At 57.3% G+C, this 14,988-nt stretch overlaps 8 protein-coding genes across 8 annotated transcripts; 4 read left to right on the plus strand and 4 right to left on the minus strand.

The window, feature by feature from the left end:
* Positions 1-155: 155 nt before the first annotated feature.
* On the minus strand, positions 156-681 carry PSEUBRA_002815 (Cytochrome c oxidase biogenesis protein Cmc1-like protein; the record flags this gene model as incomplete). Its single annotated transcript, XM_016437239.2, has 4 exons — positions 156-248; positions 322-437; positions 535-562; positions 673-681. 4 exons carry the CDS (start codon positions 679-681, stop codon positions 156-158), a joined length of 246 nt encoding a protein of 81 aa, XP_016292705.2.
* Positions 682-1,377: 696 nt separating this feature from the next.
* On the plus strand, positions 1,378-2,484 carry PSEUBRA_002816 (uncharacterized protein; the record flags this gene model as incomplete). The annotated part of the gene is made up of 1 exon (XM_016437198.1): positions 1,378-2,484. One exon carries the CDS (start codon positions 1,378-1,380, stop codon positions 2,482-2,484), a length of 1,107 nt encoding a protein of 368 aa, XP_016292706.1.
* A 959-nt stretch (positions 2,485-3,443) lies between these two features.
* PSEUBRA_002817 (ABC transporter-like protein) lies at positions 3,444-8,039 on the plus strand (the record flags this gene model as incomplete). The annotated part of the gene is made up of 1 exon (XM_059464909.1): positions 3,444-8,039. The coding sequence occupies one exon, from the start codon at positions 3,444-3,446 to the stop codon at positions 8,037-8,039; it is 4,596 nt and encodes a 1,531-aa protein (XP_059320714.1).
* Positions 8,040-8,100: 61 nt separating this feature from the next.
* On the minus strand, positions 8,101-10,209 carry PSEUBRA_002818 (DFDF domain protein; the record flags this gene model as incomplete). The annotated part of the gene is made up of 1 exon (XM_016437218.1): positions 8,101-10,209. The coding sequence occupies one exon, from the start codon at positions 10,207-10,209 to the stop codon at positions 8,101-8,103; it is 2,109 nt and encodes a 702-aa protein (XP_016292708.1).
* Positions 10,210-10,474: 265 nt separating this feature from the next.
* Positions 10,475-11,272, plus strand: PSEUBRA_002819 (NUDIX hydrolase domain protein; the record flags this gene model as incomplete). Its single annotated transcript, XM_016437210.2, has 1 exon — positions 10,475-11,272. The coding sequence occupies one exon, from the start codon at positions 10,475-10,477 to the stop codon at positions 11,270-11,272; it is 798 nt and encodes a 265-aa protein (XP_016292709.2).
* Positions 11,273-11,386: 114 nt separating this feature from the next.
* PSEUBRA_002820 (Chaperone DnaJ, C-terminal) lies at positions 11,387-12,688 on the minus strand (the record flags this gene model as incomplete). The annotated part of the gene is made up of 1 exon (XM_016437233.1): positions 11,387-12,688. The coding sequence occupies one exon, from the start codon at positions 12,686-12,688 to the stop codon at positions 11,387-11,389; it is 1,302 nt and encodes a 433-aa protein (XP_016292710.1).
* Positions 12,689-12,960: 272 nt separating this feature from the next.
* On the minus strand, positions 12,961-13,932 carry PSEUBRA_002821 (Scavenger mRNA decapping enzyme DcpS/DCS2; the record flags this gene model as incomplete). The annotated part of the gene is made up of 1 exon (XM_016437235.1): positions 12,961-13,932. One exon carries the CDS (start codon positions 13,930-13,932, stop codon positions 12,961-12,963), a length of 972 nt encoding a protein of 323 aa, XP_016292711.1.
* Positions 13,933-14,124: 192 nt separating this feature from the next.
* On the plus strand, positions 14,125-14,946 carry PSEUBRA_002822 (uncharacterized protein; the record flags this gene model as incomplete). Its single annotated transcript, XM_016437214.2, has 2 exons — positions 14,125-14,478; positions 14,551-14,946. 2 exons carry the CDS (start codon positions 14,125-14,127, stop codon positions 14,944-14,946), a joined length of 750 nt encoding a protein of 249 aa, XP_016292712.2.
* Positions 14,947-14,988: the final 42 nt, after the last annotated feature.

The following is a 14,988-nucleotide window of genomic DNA, read 5'->3' on the forward strand; positions in this document are numbered from 1 at the left end:
CTCTTGGTGCCTCTGTCCATACACGTAGACCTAAACTCCTCGAATGCAAGATGCGATATGGAACCACTCGGCCCGTGACGAGTACTGCTACAGATTGAGATGCGTGATGTTGTACAATGCGTGCCTTGTGACGATGACTGTGTCGGGAGCGAGATTTACGACTCTTCGTCAATCTGCTTCCATATTTGCTCGGTCTTCCTGCGGCCCTCTCTTGACTCTTTCACGTGGTTTGCCTGCCGTTCGACTCGCTGCGGATAGAGGGTAAGGGTGTCAGAAGAAGGGGAGGATGGAAAGGTAACGCTGTCGAGAGATGTGGCTTACCTCCTGCCGAAGACACATGTTGAGGTCATGCTTGATGCCGTTGCAGCCGCCTGTGATCTTGTGCCACATTCCCTTGGCATGGCACTCATTGAGAGCTTGAATGAGATGCGCGCAGTCTATAGTGCAGGTAGGTGGACAGTCAGAGAATTCAAGCGCGATGTGAGTGAGTTGCCAGCCGCCGTCTCGTCTTCCGACAACATGCAAGGTACTTACGTTGCAACTTGCTCTCGCCGACCAGATGCTGCAGTTACGACAGTGTGGGACCAAGAAGGGTTGATCAGCTCGACATTCTTCGCATACTTTCTGGCAGGGGCATATCAGAACATTTCTGTGCCGTAGTCTACAACTTACTGGATGCATAGCGGCTGAATCGTTGGGCTACTGACGAGCTCGATGCTGACAAGGAGGAGACCCTGACTTCGAAAGCTGAGGATATGAGGTCAGACAAGCTTTAGGCGGAACTCGGGGTGACCCCTGGCAAAAATTTAGAAGTGTGTCTGGCCGCGAAGCTAACATCTTGACTTTTGGCCAAAGTGTTGGTCTTTTCTGTCACACACGTCACACGGCACGCGCTCGCTCTTCAGGAGCAAATTTGAGTCAGGGGCTGCGTGTGAGACACCGTGCTGCGCAGTCTTAATTTCGGATCGTGCTGAACGGAATCAACATCTAAAGAGAGGTCTGGCCTCCTCGTTTGCCCTCCTCATCCGGGGCTGCGCTTGAATAGAATCTGCTTCTTGGATCGAGGACGCCGAGATCACACGCAGCAAGACGGTGGAGCTTGCTGTGCAGATAGATGCATGAACTCCAAGATCTCTTCATCACTTTCTCCCACCTTCATCCCTGCTCCCATCGCCGCCGTCATCCTATCACGATTCCCTTACGACTTCGCTTGTTTCCTACTACGACTGGCCCAGCCATCACCTGAAGACAGCTGAACGACGACCACACATCTCTAACGAATCTTACGCCAGTGCGAGACTCGCTGTGTCCGGTTACCCTGACGCTGTACACCACCCCCTGCTCTCTCGAAGCTAAGAAGAGCTCAAGATCGCTACCATGCCCGACTTCATGTCGATCAAGAAAGTCTGGGGCAAGCTCGACTCGGGCAAAGCAGACCAGCCCAAGCCACCTGCAGCGTATAGTCAAGGCATCGGCAATGCTCCCGCCACCCGACCCGCCACGATGAACGCCCCGGATCAGCGTGTTGCCAAGGTCAACCTCTTCCTTCGTGCGTTCCAGACCTTTTTCGCTCTGGTGACGCTCCTCATCGCCATCTGGATGGCTGCTTTCCAGGCCAAATGGGTGGGCGGTCCCTCTGGTCTCACGGGCCTGCTCCTCTTCCTTGCTGCAGCCAGCTTCTTCGCATCGACTGTCTTCCTCGTGGTGCCCATCATCTGCGAACGATCAGGACATAAGAAGATGAAGGGCCTCACCAGCGCCTTGTCTGAAGCACGGGTGGGTCTGGTCAGCAACGGCGCATTTGCCTTTTTGCTCATCATTCTCGCCACGACGCAGACCATCTCGGCCTACATTTCACCGGGCTGCAAGGACCCTTCCAAGGACCCGAACGCAGCTGGCAAGGACCGCACCGAATTTGTCGAGAAGCTCGATGGCTGGTGTCGCACCAAGCGTGCCGAGGCCGCCTTTTGCTGGTTTCTGTGGATCTCGTGGGGCCTCTCGTTGCTGCTCTTCCTTCGTCAGTGGAAGCTGGAACGCAAGAACGGACCCCGCATTCCGCCTTTCGTGCACCCCAGGGAGGACTCGGCTTTTGAGCCCATCGACGATTTGGATGACGACGACGTCTACGACGAGATGAAAGAATCGGCAAGGTACGGCGACGGCGGTGACGGCAAGTACGTTGCACCACCAAAAGCTCCAGCACAAGCACCACAGATGCCTGCATACGATCGACGAGGTGCCAACCCACTGGCCGACATTGAAGCTAGATACGGCATGTCTCAAACGGCCTTCTCGGATCCGTTCGCTGACGAGCGAAAGGCAGCGCCCGCCTACAGCCGTCCTTCGTACGACAACAATGCGTATGGCCCTCCCGGTGTGCCTGGTGGCTATGCTGCAGCACCATACAACAATGCAAACCAACAGCCCTACTCCGGACGCCCTGGTCCACCACAGCTGCCCAACTTAAGCTACGGTCACCGATAGCGCGTTCCGTGCCGAAACCGAACCATTCGCCTTCTGCTGTATTTGTTGTAGCTGTATCTTCTCCACTTCTCTTTTCACCGTTGCCCGGCTTGTCGATAATTGGTAATGAAACCGTCATGAAGACAGATGCATAGGAATCCGATTCGTGTGGACGATTTCATCTGTGAGCTGCTCGCTGGCCTGTCGGAGCAAGAGCTCTGTGACGGGTAGGTTCAGATCCCTCGGGAAATCCGGCGGGCGGCAGTTTCACGATCGGAAGCCTATTCATCTGCAGGGATGGAATGCCAAGACGTCTGCATCGTGCAACCTCGACACGAGTCGTCGGTCCGCGGACATTCCCCCTGCTCGGATAGGATGCAAGCCACCGGGCTGAGCCGAATGTGGTTCGCTGATGTTCGGGGTATGCAGTTCAAAGTTCAGTATCCAAGCTGTCAGAAGGCGCGGGAAAGCTACTTTTTATTTTGCGGAAGACCCTGTTCCGATGTCGGTCCACAAGCAAAACCCTGGTTCCTGAGCAAGGGGTGCACAAGACACGAGGTGCACTGCACTCCTTGCCGCGTTATCTCGCCGCCAGCTATCTCGTTTGCCGAGGTATCGTCCCTGCTTGTCGGCGTGGGCGTGGTCTGCACCTTAGAAAGTGACACTTTCCGTTGGATCACAGACGTGATAGAGCTATGCGCGATTCACACCCCGACCCGCTAAAGCTCAATCGAGGCTGAGCATTCTTCAAGACACTCAGCCACGCTCCTTCTTTGCTATCGTTGACATCCTCTGGTAGCTGGCTTGGGGCAAGCCTGTCCACTATCCCGTCTTGATTCCCCCACACCACCTCTTGCCCGCCAGAGATTCTCAATTACCACCGTTGGGTGGTCTATTTATAAGAACGCGATTCCTTCATTCCAGATCGAGGTTGGCCCCACGCAGCAAGGCATCGTCGTCTTCGTCCTAGCTATACTAAGATGGCCGCCTGCAACGATGGTGTCTTCACACCAGTCTCAGACTGCCGCTTCTTCGACTTCACCATCGCGTTCTCCAACAGCATCTTCGTCATCCTGCCATCCTGCATCGCCATCGTACTCACCATCGCACGACTCGTGCGCATCCGCAACAAGCCCGACATTCCGACGGCCTCCGCACAACCTCACCTTTCGCTCTTGCGGTCATGCGCACCTCACTCGGATCCAATCAGCCTCTTTGGAGCCGCAGCGTACGTCAGCAATGCTGTGCTCAGCCTCGTGCTTGTCGCCCTCTTGGCCGCACCCTCTTCTCGCGCCCTTCGCCATGCCATGGACGACCGAACGGGAATGCCTAGCGTAGTCGTTCCATTCCTAGCCTCGGTGCTGGCCGTCCCGCTTTCCGTTGCAGAACGGAGAAAGACGCGCGGTGGAAGTATGGTCCTGCCGCTCTGGCTGCTCCTCACTCTGCTCTTCGAAGCCTGCCGCATACGAACCTTCAACGCTGTTTCCGCTATCCGTCACTCGTCCTTCTTCTACATCTACGTGCTCAGCTTTGCCTGCAAGGCCTTGATGCTCACTGTTGAAAACGCCAAGGGCATCCGCAGCATCGACGTCAACTCGACTCACGAATCGCGCGCCAGCTTCTTTTCGCGCCTCCTCTTCCTCTGGGTCTTTCCTCTGCTGTGGAAAGGTTTCCGCAAGCCTCTCGAGCTGGAGGATCTCGATTCGCTCAAGCCTGAATTCTATGGACGCTCTCTCGCCAACAGCTTCATTGCGAGCTGGTCTGGTGTGCCCGTCGAGAAGCAGAATGACAGCACAAGCGACGAGGATCGGTCCGACGCCGGCATGGACCTCAAGCACAAAGTATCACGATCCAGCAGCGAAGCTTACCCTCTCGAAAAGCTCCCATCGCAGCACTCCCATGCTCTCGATTCGTCAACGAGTCCACCTCCGCTTTACGACAACAGACCTTTCCCGAAGAGGAGCGCCAACCGTAGTCTAGTGTGGGCGACTCTACGCGCGTTTCCGCTTGCGGCGCTACTCCCGGTGCCCTGGAAGCTGCTGCTGACCGCAGCCGAACTTGCTCAGCCCTTGCTGGTCTCGACCACACTTGCCTTCGTGCAATCGTACTCTGATGCCAACAAGGGCGACTCTGCAATCGCTCAGCCGGTCGTCTACGGCTGGGGTCTCGTCGGTGCCTACGCCTTTGTCTACCTTGGCCAGACGTTGGCCACAGGCCAATACTGGTACGCAAGTTCGCAGCTTCAAGTGCGGATCAGAGGAGCGTACGTCGAGGCTATCTTTCGCAAGGGTCTCGGGCTCCATGTGCGGACTGCGCGGACCAGTGGCGGTGGCAAAGCAGCAAACCTCATGAGCGTTGACAGCGAGCGTGTCGTCAAGGCCATCGATGTGATCCATTCGCTGTGGAGTGGCGCCATCACCATCGCCGTCGGTGTCTACCTCCTCTACACTCAACTCGGCCTCGTCTTCTTCGCTCCGATGATCTCTGTGCTCGCCTGCTTGCTCATGACGCCGGTGGCGAGTCGTGGAATGGGAACGAAGCAGGGCGCATGGAGCGCTCTGACCGATAAGCGCGTCAACCTCACAAACAGCATCACGTCCGATATCAAGGGCGTAAAATTCTCCGCCTACGAGGACATCTTGCACGCCAAAGTCTGTAAGACCCGTGCCGAGGAGCTGGTCAAGCGTGCCAGTATGATGAAGCAACTGACGGGCGTCGTCGTGTACACGAACGCCACCGTCGAGATTCTGGGTTTGAGTACCTTCGTCACCCTGATTGTCGTCGACAGGCTCAGTGGCTCCAACCGCTTCAACCTCAACACGGTCTTCACAACTCTCACGATCTTTGGTATCCTACAAGCGCCTCTCTTGGCGATCGGACAACAGTTTTCTTTTTGCTTGCAAGCATGGTCAAGCATGAAGAGGATTCAAGACTTCCTTGATGCCGAAGACAGACCTGAAATTCAAGGTGCCGTGGATGCTGGCGTCGCTGCCACCGCAGCTAGTGCTGCGGTAAGCGACTCAGAAAGCTCCTCGGCAGGCTACGCTGCCAAGTTTTTCAATGCAGATCTCGGTTGGGCCGACAAGGTGGTGCTCAGCAATGTCAGCCTTGAGATTCCGGCTGGCTCTCTGACCATGATCTGCGGCCGTCTCGGACACGGAAAATCAACCCTCCTGCAAGCCATCCTCGGCGAATCGGACGTACTTGCCGGGCATCAGCAGTTGCCGCTCCTTGCAGACCGTGTTGCCTATGTCAGCCAAGACGTTTGGCTTCAGGAGAAGCGTACCATTCGCGAAAACGTCATCTTCGCTACCGGCGAGTACGATGAAGAACGATACCTCACCGCTCTTCGAGCATGCGCTCTCACCGAAGACATCGACAGCTTGCAAGAGGGTGATGCTACCACCGCCAGCGCACTCAGCGGAGGCCAACGACAGCGCGTCGCTGTAGCGCGAGCCGTCTACAGTGATGCTGAAGCTTTCGTTTTCGACGACATCACCAGTGCCTTAGACGCCGAATGCGCTGCACACATGTGGCGTTCTCTGATGGGTCCGGCAGGCTTGTTGAAGGGTAAGACTGTCGTCATGGCGACCAACGCAGTTCACCTTCTGCATCATGCTCAATTCGTCATTCGAATCGATGACGGGCACATCGCCGAGCAAGGTCGATACGAGGACCTGTCAATGAAGGGCAAGGATGCGATCTCGCGCGCCAGTCTTGACTCGCAACGGGCGATGCCATCCAAGGATCAGGCCAAAGACAAAGCAGTCAAGACAGGAGCACCCGAAAAACAAGAAGCCGTCATGACTGGAACCGTCGGCTTCAAGGTGTACTACATGTGGTTCAAAGCTGCCGGTCTCGGCAAGGTGGCCGTATCCTTCACTTTTTTCCTCCTGTGTGCCGGCGCCGCCCTGGCTCCTTCATACTATCTTCAAGCGTGGGCCGAGGCTCAACAGCGACACCGTTTCCGCGACTGGGGTAGCTGGCTCGCTGGTCTTTGTGGCCTCATGCCGTTGAACGCCATTTTCCTCACGATCGGCTTCTGGATTGTCAGTGTCAACTGTGCCATCTCGGCAGGTAACCGTCTGCACAGTGCTCAGCTTCGGGGCGTCCTATCAGCGCCGATCGCCTTCTTCCACAAATGGAGTGCGGGTCAGATCACCAACCGCTTTTCGCAGGATCTGTTCAACCTCGATCAAAATTTTATCAACTCGCTAACGAACACGGTGGGAATCGTCTTTGCTCTGCTCGGTGCTCTGATCGCTATGATCATCCCGGCCCCTTATCTGGCTGCTCTCGCCGTAGGACTGATCGCCATCGCCTGGGGCATGCAGAGGCTCTACATTCCGTCGTCACGACAATTGCGTCGTCTCGAGATGGCAGCAAAGAGCCCGCTCTATTCCCTCTTCTCCGAGACCTCGTCGCCGGCAGGTCTAGCCACAGTGCGAGGACTCAAGCGTGAGGCGTGGCTTCTGGAGCTCAACACTCAATCCTTGGACATCTCGCAAACGCCCTACTACCATCTGTTTGTCGTCCGCAGATGGCTTCAGACCTGGCTCCTCGCGCTGACCACGATCATCAACGTCACGCTGGTCCTGCTGGTTGTTGTACTTCGCCATTCTTCGCGAGCCGGTTTGCTCGGTGTGGCCTTGGTACAGGCAACTGAGATCGGACTGCTGCTCAACCACACCGTCATCAGCTTCACCGAGGTCGAAATTGCTGGCGTGGCTCTGGAACGCGTTCGCGAATTCTGCGAGCTGGAGCCTGAGCGCGATGCTGCAGCTGCGGCTGCGAAGCAGGACGGCAAAGGAAGCAACAGCAGCGAAGCAACAGATGCAGCTGCGATTCGAGGCGACATCGAATTTGATGCCGTGACGGTGTCGTACTCCGCCGAGCTCGAGCCTGCCGTCAAGGAGCTCAGCTTCAACCTTCCTGCCGGCAAGCGGCTCGGGCTCGTGGGTCGATCCGGCTCCGGCAAATCAACGACGCTTCTGGCGCTGTTCCGCATGATCGACATGCGTAGCGGTACCATCAAGATCGATGGCAAGAGCATCGCCGACATCCCAGCCCGCCAGCTCCGCTCGCAGATGACCATCGTCCCGCAAAATCCGCTGGTGCTTGCCGCTACTATCCGTGAGAATCTCGACCCCGAAGGCGTCTGCACGGAGGATCAACTCTGGGACGCCCTGCACAAGTGTCACCTGGCCGAGTTCGTCAACAAGCAGGAGAACAAGCTGGACGAGATGCTGCTAACCGGCGAATCTTTCATCAGTTCCGGTCAGAAGCAGCTCCTCTCTTTGGCTCGCGCGCTGCTCCGCAAGCGCAAGATCCTCGTCCTGGACGAGGCCACCAGCGCCATGGACGTCGAGACGGACGCTGCCGTGCAGAGCATCCTCAAGACCCAATTCGCCGACTGCACCGTCATCGCTGTCGCCCACCGGATCGCGACGATCATCGATTTCGACCAGATCATCTGCATGTCCGCTGGTCGGGCGATCGAATCCGGCAGCCCCGAAGAGCTCCTCCATCAGCGAGGGGAATTCTTCGCTCTTGCGGCCGAGCAAAAGTGTGTATGAACTGCATTCCATCTTCTGAAATACAATCGTCCATCTCCGTGTATCGACAGTGCGAGTGGGGTCACTTCTTCTTCTTCCCACCCTTGCCCTTGCCCGCCACGCCGGCCTTTGCCTTCTTATCCGCCTTCTGCACAGCGGCGTACCGATCGAGTGTCTGCCACTTGACCTCCTCCCACTTTGCCTCCTGCGCCCCCACATCCAATCCCAATCGCGACCACTCCCCTTTCACTTGTGCTCTTAGCTGCTCTGCGATCACCTTGCACTCCGCAGCGGGTTTGTTACCGAACTCCTTCTCGCTGCCCAATCCTTCCGCGAGGTACGCCTGGAATTCGTCCCTCCACACCTCGGGTGCGTACTTCCTCAACCCCAAATCCGTCTCTATCACCTTCCTATTTTGCGGAGAGAGCGAGTCGTACTGCGTGTCGACTTCCGAGCGGTATGTAGGGGAGAGGAAGTACAGTGCGTGCAGGAGTTCGTGTGGTAGTGTGGAATGGGCTTGGCTTGCGACGCACGAGATGAGGTAGCTCACCTCCCCTCCTTCACCCGAACGGGAGACAGCGCCTTCGTTCACCGCTATGGCGTTGTGCGTCACGAGCAAGTCGAGCAGGTCGTTCTCTTCGCCCGAACAGTGCTCTGCCCACCATCGAGGAAGGTCACTGGAGGAGGTAGATTCATGCATCGCCTCCAACCACTCCCGCACGGCAGAAAGGGGCAAGTTGAACCCCTGGTAGTTGCGACAGATGCGCTCGTCCGCCGCTTGCTGCAGCGAAAGATAGGCTTTGGAGGTCGAGGAGGATTCGTAGAAGGCTTCCATCCGCGCGAGGGCCGAGTGCTGGAGCGCGGCCGTGGGGAAGAGGAGCGTGAGAATGGGTGGAGAGAGGATGTGCCCGAAGAGAGGGTCGTGATCGGGCTCCGTGGGGGCTACGGATGTGGGCGTCATTGCGCCTGAGGTGGGGTTGCTGGTCGAGATGGCGAAGCCGGCGGCTGCGAGGGCGTTGGACAGGGCGGAAGGGTCGGACTTGGGTGGGTCCAGGATTGATAGTGCAGAGAGATGCTGTTCGGTGTCTGCGACGGGATCGGCTGGTCCGGATTTCTGTTGAGCGGCCGACGCGTTGGTGTCAGCTCGAGCGGATGAAGACGTCGCAGGAGCTGTAGTGTAGTCGGCGCTTGCATCCCCACGAGCGTGAACACCGAGTCCCAAGCCAGCCAGCTCCTCCAACAGCACGTTTCGTCGTCTTGCCAATGCCAGCTCCGCCTCCAGCTTTCTTACTCGCTCCTCCAGCTGCTCGTACGTCGGCTTGCCTGTCTCCGCACTCCCTCCAACCGACACTTCAGCCCTTGCTGTCGATGCAGCAGGTGGCGAAGGCACGCGCTCAGGCGACGGACTGCAAACCATCTCATTGATCCTCAACTTCTGCTGCCCATCCTTCGCGCTCCTTCCCCTCTCCGGTGTCGACACGCTGTTTGCCGGACCGACCCCGTTCGGTCCGCGCACCAGCTCGACGGGCCCATTAGCGATGCGGTTGTGCGAGACGAGCAGCGAGGCAGGGTCTGTGTGGTCCGACGCTCGGATGTCGTCCCAAATCTTCTTCTTGTCGAAGGCCGCTAGGCCGGCGCTGAAGTCGAATTCTTCGGAGAGAGCGGGGCTGTCGCTGCGCGCAATGGGTTGCTTCTTTTTAGCTGATTTGGAGGGGGCTGAGGCGGAGGCGGGTTTCGGGCGCGGCGAGCGGGAGGGCGTGGAGGAGCGGGATGCTGCAGGGTCGGATGCTTGCAGAGAAGCCAGCAGAGATGTAGCGTGCGAGCCTGCGCTGCTGGGGGCTGTGTTCGGTTGGCTGTGAGAGACGATGGCAGGATCGACGTATGGCGCAGCAGCGGGTTGGGCGGCCGACTCTTGCGGTTTCTTCTGCTTGCCCTGCGAAGTCACCGGCGTTGCTGTATGCGAGCGAGCAGAGCTGCTCGAGTCTGCGGTTCCATTTGATGTTGTCTCTGCGGACTTGCAAGCAGCGAGATCCGCAATGTCGGTTCGTTTGAGCACGGTCTGCGACCCATCTTGCTTCTGAACCGTGAGCGTGTTGGTTGCCTGGTCGATGGATAGGATCTTGGCTTGAAGCGTCGAGCCTGGTTGTGAGTGCAGGGTGAGCTTCACTTGTAGCCCGATATATGACAACATGCTGGGCGTCTTGTCAATACGGCAAGGATGTTTGGTGGTATGTGGTCGACTTGGAAGAAAGGGTTTGATAGTCGGTTGAAGGTGAAGAGTGCTAAAAATTTGTCTATGATTGTTAGGTTGAAAAGCTGGACGGCCTTCTCCAGCGAGCTTTGTGGAGAAGGAACGCACAGGACAACGGCGACTTGTACGAGCCAACTCACGTCATCATTCACCTCGACATTAGCGCACACGACCACTCCACCCACCCGCTTCTAGACCACCACACATGACGGCAAGGAGCATCTCGACTCTTGCTCGACTGCCCACGCTTGCGACCACAGCGCTCCGTTTCTCCAGGACAGCATCATCAGCGCCTCCTGCACACTTCTCTACAGCACCCCTCCTGCGTCAGACCAAAACCATCTCCGCCTCCACCATGTCGTCACAGTCCGCCAAAGTGCTCAAGACGATCCCACTCGAGGACTCGGATGCCAAATGGGTGGGCCTGCGCGCTATCGAGTGGGTGGACCCCTCTGGCAAGCAGCGCAAGTGGGAGTCCGCCGACCGCAAGACCCGCAAGGGTGACGTAGACGCCGTTGCCATCATGACCATCATCCACCGCCCGTCGTCCGAGCCGCACATCCTGCTCATCTCGCAATACCGACCGCCTGTCGGCAAGAGTTGCATCGAGATGCCTGCCGGGCTGATCGACGAGGGCGAGGAAGGTGACGAAGGGACGAACAGGGCAGCGCTGCGAGAGCTCGAAGAGGAAACAGGGTATGGGACGGACAAGGAAGGTGGCAAGGTCAAGATCGAGGAGACATCGCCAACGATGTTCAATGACCCAGGACTGACCGGTGCGAATATGAAGATGGTGGTGGTCAACATCGAGTTGAAGGACGATGCGCCCGAGCCGGTGGCCAAGCCCGAGGAGGGAGAGTTCATCGAGAAGTATCTGGTGCCCGTGAAAGGCCTCTACAAGAGTCTGAAGGACTTCCAAGCGAAAGGCTATGCTGTTGATGCTCGACTAGCGCATCTTGCGATTGGGCTCGAAATTGGTTCTGGCAAGATGGGTCGTTTGTAGAATAGCGGAACACGTTCACGATGATCCGGCCTGATTGCCTCTAATTGTGGTTGCGATTCCACGGTCGTACTAGTACATGTTGCTGAGTGATGGTGTTGTCGTTCGAAGTTCTCTCTATTGAGGTGCGCACTGCATTCCAGGTCCTTGTCCTCCCATATCGTCATAGTCCTCCCATCCGTCGTCGTCCATATGCCCTTGGCCGGGGATGCGCGCGCGATTGCTGCCAAACTGCTCGATCTTAGCTGAGGAGGGCTCGACCTGGTCCTCGATTGTTTCGGATGATGTCTCGAGGTCGGGTCTTGGTGGTGGCAATGCGTTCTGAAGCGCTTGCCTGACAGCCGGATCTGCTCCGAGCTGTGCATCGGTAGGAAAGTCGACCTCCCATCGGATATACAGATCTCCCTTGGTCTGGTTGCGATCGCGGTACTGGGGCATGCCCTCGCCCTTGATCACCTCTACGTCGCCCGGTCGAGTGATCTTTGAGCGAGTCACTTTGATATGTCTGCCGTCCAGGTGTGTCAAGACTGTCCTTGAGAAGCCGAGCAATGCTTCCACCAGTGTCAATCGGACGGTCGTCAGAAGATCCAGACCCTTGACCTCGAACGCATCGTCCTTTTGCATCTTGAGCTCGATCAGGATATCTCCTGCCTTGACACCTGGCTCCTGGTCTGCAGCCTCCTTGAAGACGATCCGTTGCCCATCGATCATGCCCTTCTCAATCTCGACGTCGAGCTTCGCCTTTGCCTTGGTGGTCTTGTCGCCCTTGCACTTCTTGCATCGGTCCTTGTCGCGGACCTTCTTGCCCTCGCCGCGGCAGTCTGCGCACTCGACGTACGACTGCGAGATCATGCCATTGCCCATACTGCGTTGTTGCAGGACAGAGCCTTTGCCGGAGCACGTGACGCACTCCTTCTCGCTGAGCCCTGGTTTGGCACCCGACCCCTGGCACTGGGTGCAGATGACGTTTTTGGTAAGGTTGAAATGTGCCGTCTTGCCCTTGTACAGGTCAGCCAGGGTCACAGCATACTCGATGACTGCATCTTCGCCCTTTGTTCGACGAGGTCGACGCCCACGAGGCATGCCGCCCATCCCACTCATACCGCCCATGCCCATGCCGCCGCCAAACATGCTCGCGAGGAAGTCGTCCATGTCTGGTGGCATCCCGCCAGGGCCTCCTGGCCCACCTGGGCCATCGTCGCCGTATCTATCGTAAGCCGCTCTCGAGTCCGGATCGGAGAGGGTCTCATATGCATGGTTGATCTCGGCGAACTTCTCGTTGGCTACTGCGGGATCGATCTCTGGGTTCTTGTCCGGATGATTCGCCAGGGATTGCTTGCGGTAAGCCTTCTTGATGTCGGCCGACGAGGCATCGGGTGCCACGCCGAGCACATCGTATAGGTGTGTTGACTCGACCATGATTCTATGACTGGCGGCTTCTGCTGTGTCTGAGACGTCGAAGCTGGTGGAGGGAACGATTGGTTAGATATGTGACGGTTCGAGGGTCTTGATCCTTTCTTCCTGTGCTCAGTCGTCACCAAGCTCAAAATTCTTCGCAGTTGCAGATCTACAGAAAAACCGACACACGACACTGCGATGTGGAGGACTTTCAAGCCTCCGATTTCCGAGCTTCAGACTACGCCAAAGCTGAACCGCATGCTTCGAACAGGTTTGTGATAGCGCTGGTCTGTTTAGCTGCTAGGATACAACACGGACCACAGCTTGCTGTTGCTGCCGAGAGCAAACCCGAATGTACGCTGCTTCATGTCGACGCCGAGCTTGAGCAGATCAATCACGTCGTCCAGCAGATGTGCTTGACCAACCACGGCTCCGGGATGCGACGTGAAGCTCGAGGCAAGGATATGTACGTGCAGATGATAGTAGCTCGGCTGGTAGTGCAAGAAGCACCGCACATTACCTTCCGCCCCTCCATCCCTCCCTGTCAGCCCAAACTTTTCGTACGCCACTCTACTCGCTTCCGCCTTGATACCCTCTAGCATCTCCACATGCTCCTTCGTCAGATCCCTGATACTCCTCAGCTCTCTATTGTGTACGATCGCCTGTATGTAGAGACTCGACGTCGTCTTCTGATCCCACTTGAGATCTGGTACGATGATAAACCCTTTCTTCGGATCCGGATCCTCGTACAGGATGCTGTCCGCCTCCTTCTTGTGTTCGAGAATGTTGTACACCCACTGAATGCGTGAGGGCGGAAATGACTCGATCCAGGGCAAGACCTTTTCTCGGTACATCTCGGGTGTCTCGTAGACCATGATCTTGCGCTGTGCAGAGTACTTGTCGATGTGCGTCTGCGTCGCCGGTCGAATCAGTGTGATCTTGACGTCCGGGTCGGTGGTTGTAGCCTGAGCTGGGTCAGGTCGCTGAAACCATGCCAAGATCCATGTGTAGATGTCGTTCTGGCCGAGATCGGAGAGGGTGGAGAAGATGGCATTGCTGGGGCCCTCGAGCTGCTCGTAGAAGCTTTCTGAGAAGTGTGTCTTCTCTACAATGAGGATCGCTTGTTCGGTGTTCGAGGTGCCATCGTCAGCGGCGATTCGGAACTCTCCAAGCAGGTTTGCAGACTTGAGCTTAGGATCCTGATCGAGCACCCTTGCCAGCTTGAAGCCGTCCAGTAGGCTGCTGCTGCTCGAAGGGGTCGCCATGTTGGACCTGTGTTGGTTGCGGGAGAGGGTGAGGAACACTTGAAACTTCGCGCAGGGTCCTTCAACGAGAAGTCGCCTTCTCTGCTCCGACTTCCGCAGTTTTCTTCTTTCCTCCACTTTGGTAATCCGCTTCCTGTCCAACACAGCTCCCTTTCTCTCGTTTCTACCACACAACATCGACACCGAATCAAGATGGGCTCGTCATCGTCCAAGCCAGCGCGCAAGCTCGGGTCAGAGGTCGCATCCTCCGTCTCGAGGGCTGTGCCTTCCGCAGCCAAGCCTTCGGCGAATCCTGCCCCTGCACCTCCGACAGGAAAGACCCGTGTGCCTCCGACCGAGTACGGAGCCTCGACCGCCAAGCAAGGATCCCAATACGCTCCCTCAGCCTCGACTCGACGAGAACAGGAAACACAGCGACAGCAGAGTCAAGCTAGCGAGACCAAGTCGGCCGACATCATGCGCGATGCCTACGATCCACAGTTCCTCCAGAACCTGTCGAGGTTAGGCCAGGTCAAGGTGCCTAAGAACGCGACCAACTACCAGCCCGTACGTATCCCTCTTTCCTCGCGAAGTGCTTCGCTGTGATGCTGACTTGAACCTTGCGATGATGGGATGTAGACGGATCAAATGCTGCGCATCCTCGAAGCGCGGGAGCGGGCCAACCTGGACAACGTCTCGTCTGCCGACGTCCTCTCCTCCCCCTCCCCCTCTTCTACTCGTCAATCCAAAGGCCCACCTCGCATCCCAGCACACACAATAACCCTCCTCCTCGACGACAGAAAACACTGCGAGACCCGAAAAGACCTCGACCGTCTGGCGCTGGAATACGATCTGCCGCTGGAAACCATCGAATCGCTCGCCAAGTTCTACAACTCACCGACGATGGGCGAGGAGGTGCGCGACGAAGAGGGGGGCAAGCAGGAGGACCAGGCGAACAGACAGGACGAGCGGGCTCCACCCAAGGTCAGAGGTGTATGGGTCACGCCTAAGCTGCAGAACCAGATCAGCGCGTGAATGTAGGAATGCAGTGACACGATGGTATAGCGTGGTTGTGTG

The sequence above is a fragment of the Kalmanozyma brasiliensis genome (assembly GCF_000497045.1).
Source record: "Kalmanozyma brasiliensis GHG001 unplaced genomic scaffold PSEUBRA_SCAF2, whole genome shotgun sequence".
NCBI classification, from domain to species: Eukaryota; Fungi; Basidiomycota; class Ustilaginomycetes; order Ustilaginales; genus Kalmanozyma; species Kalmanozyma brasiliensis.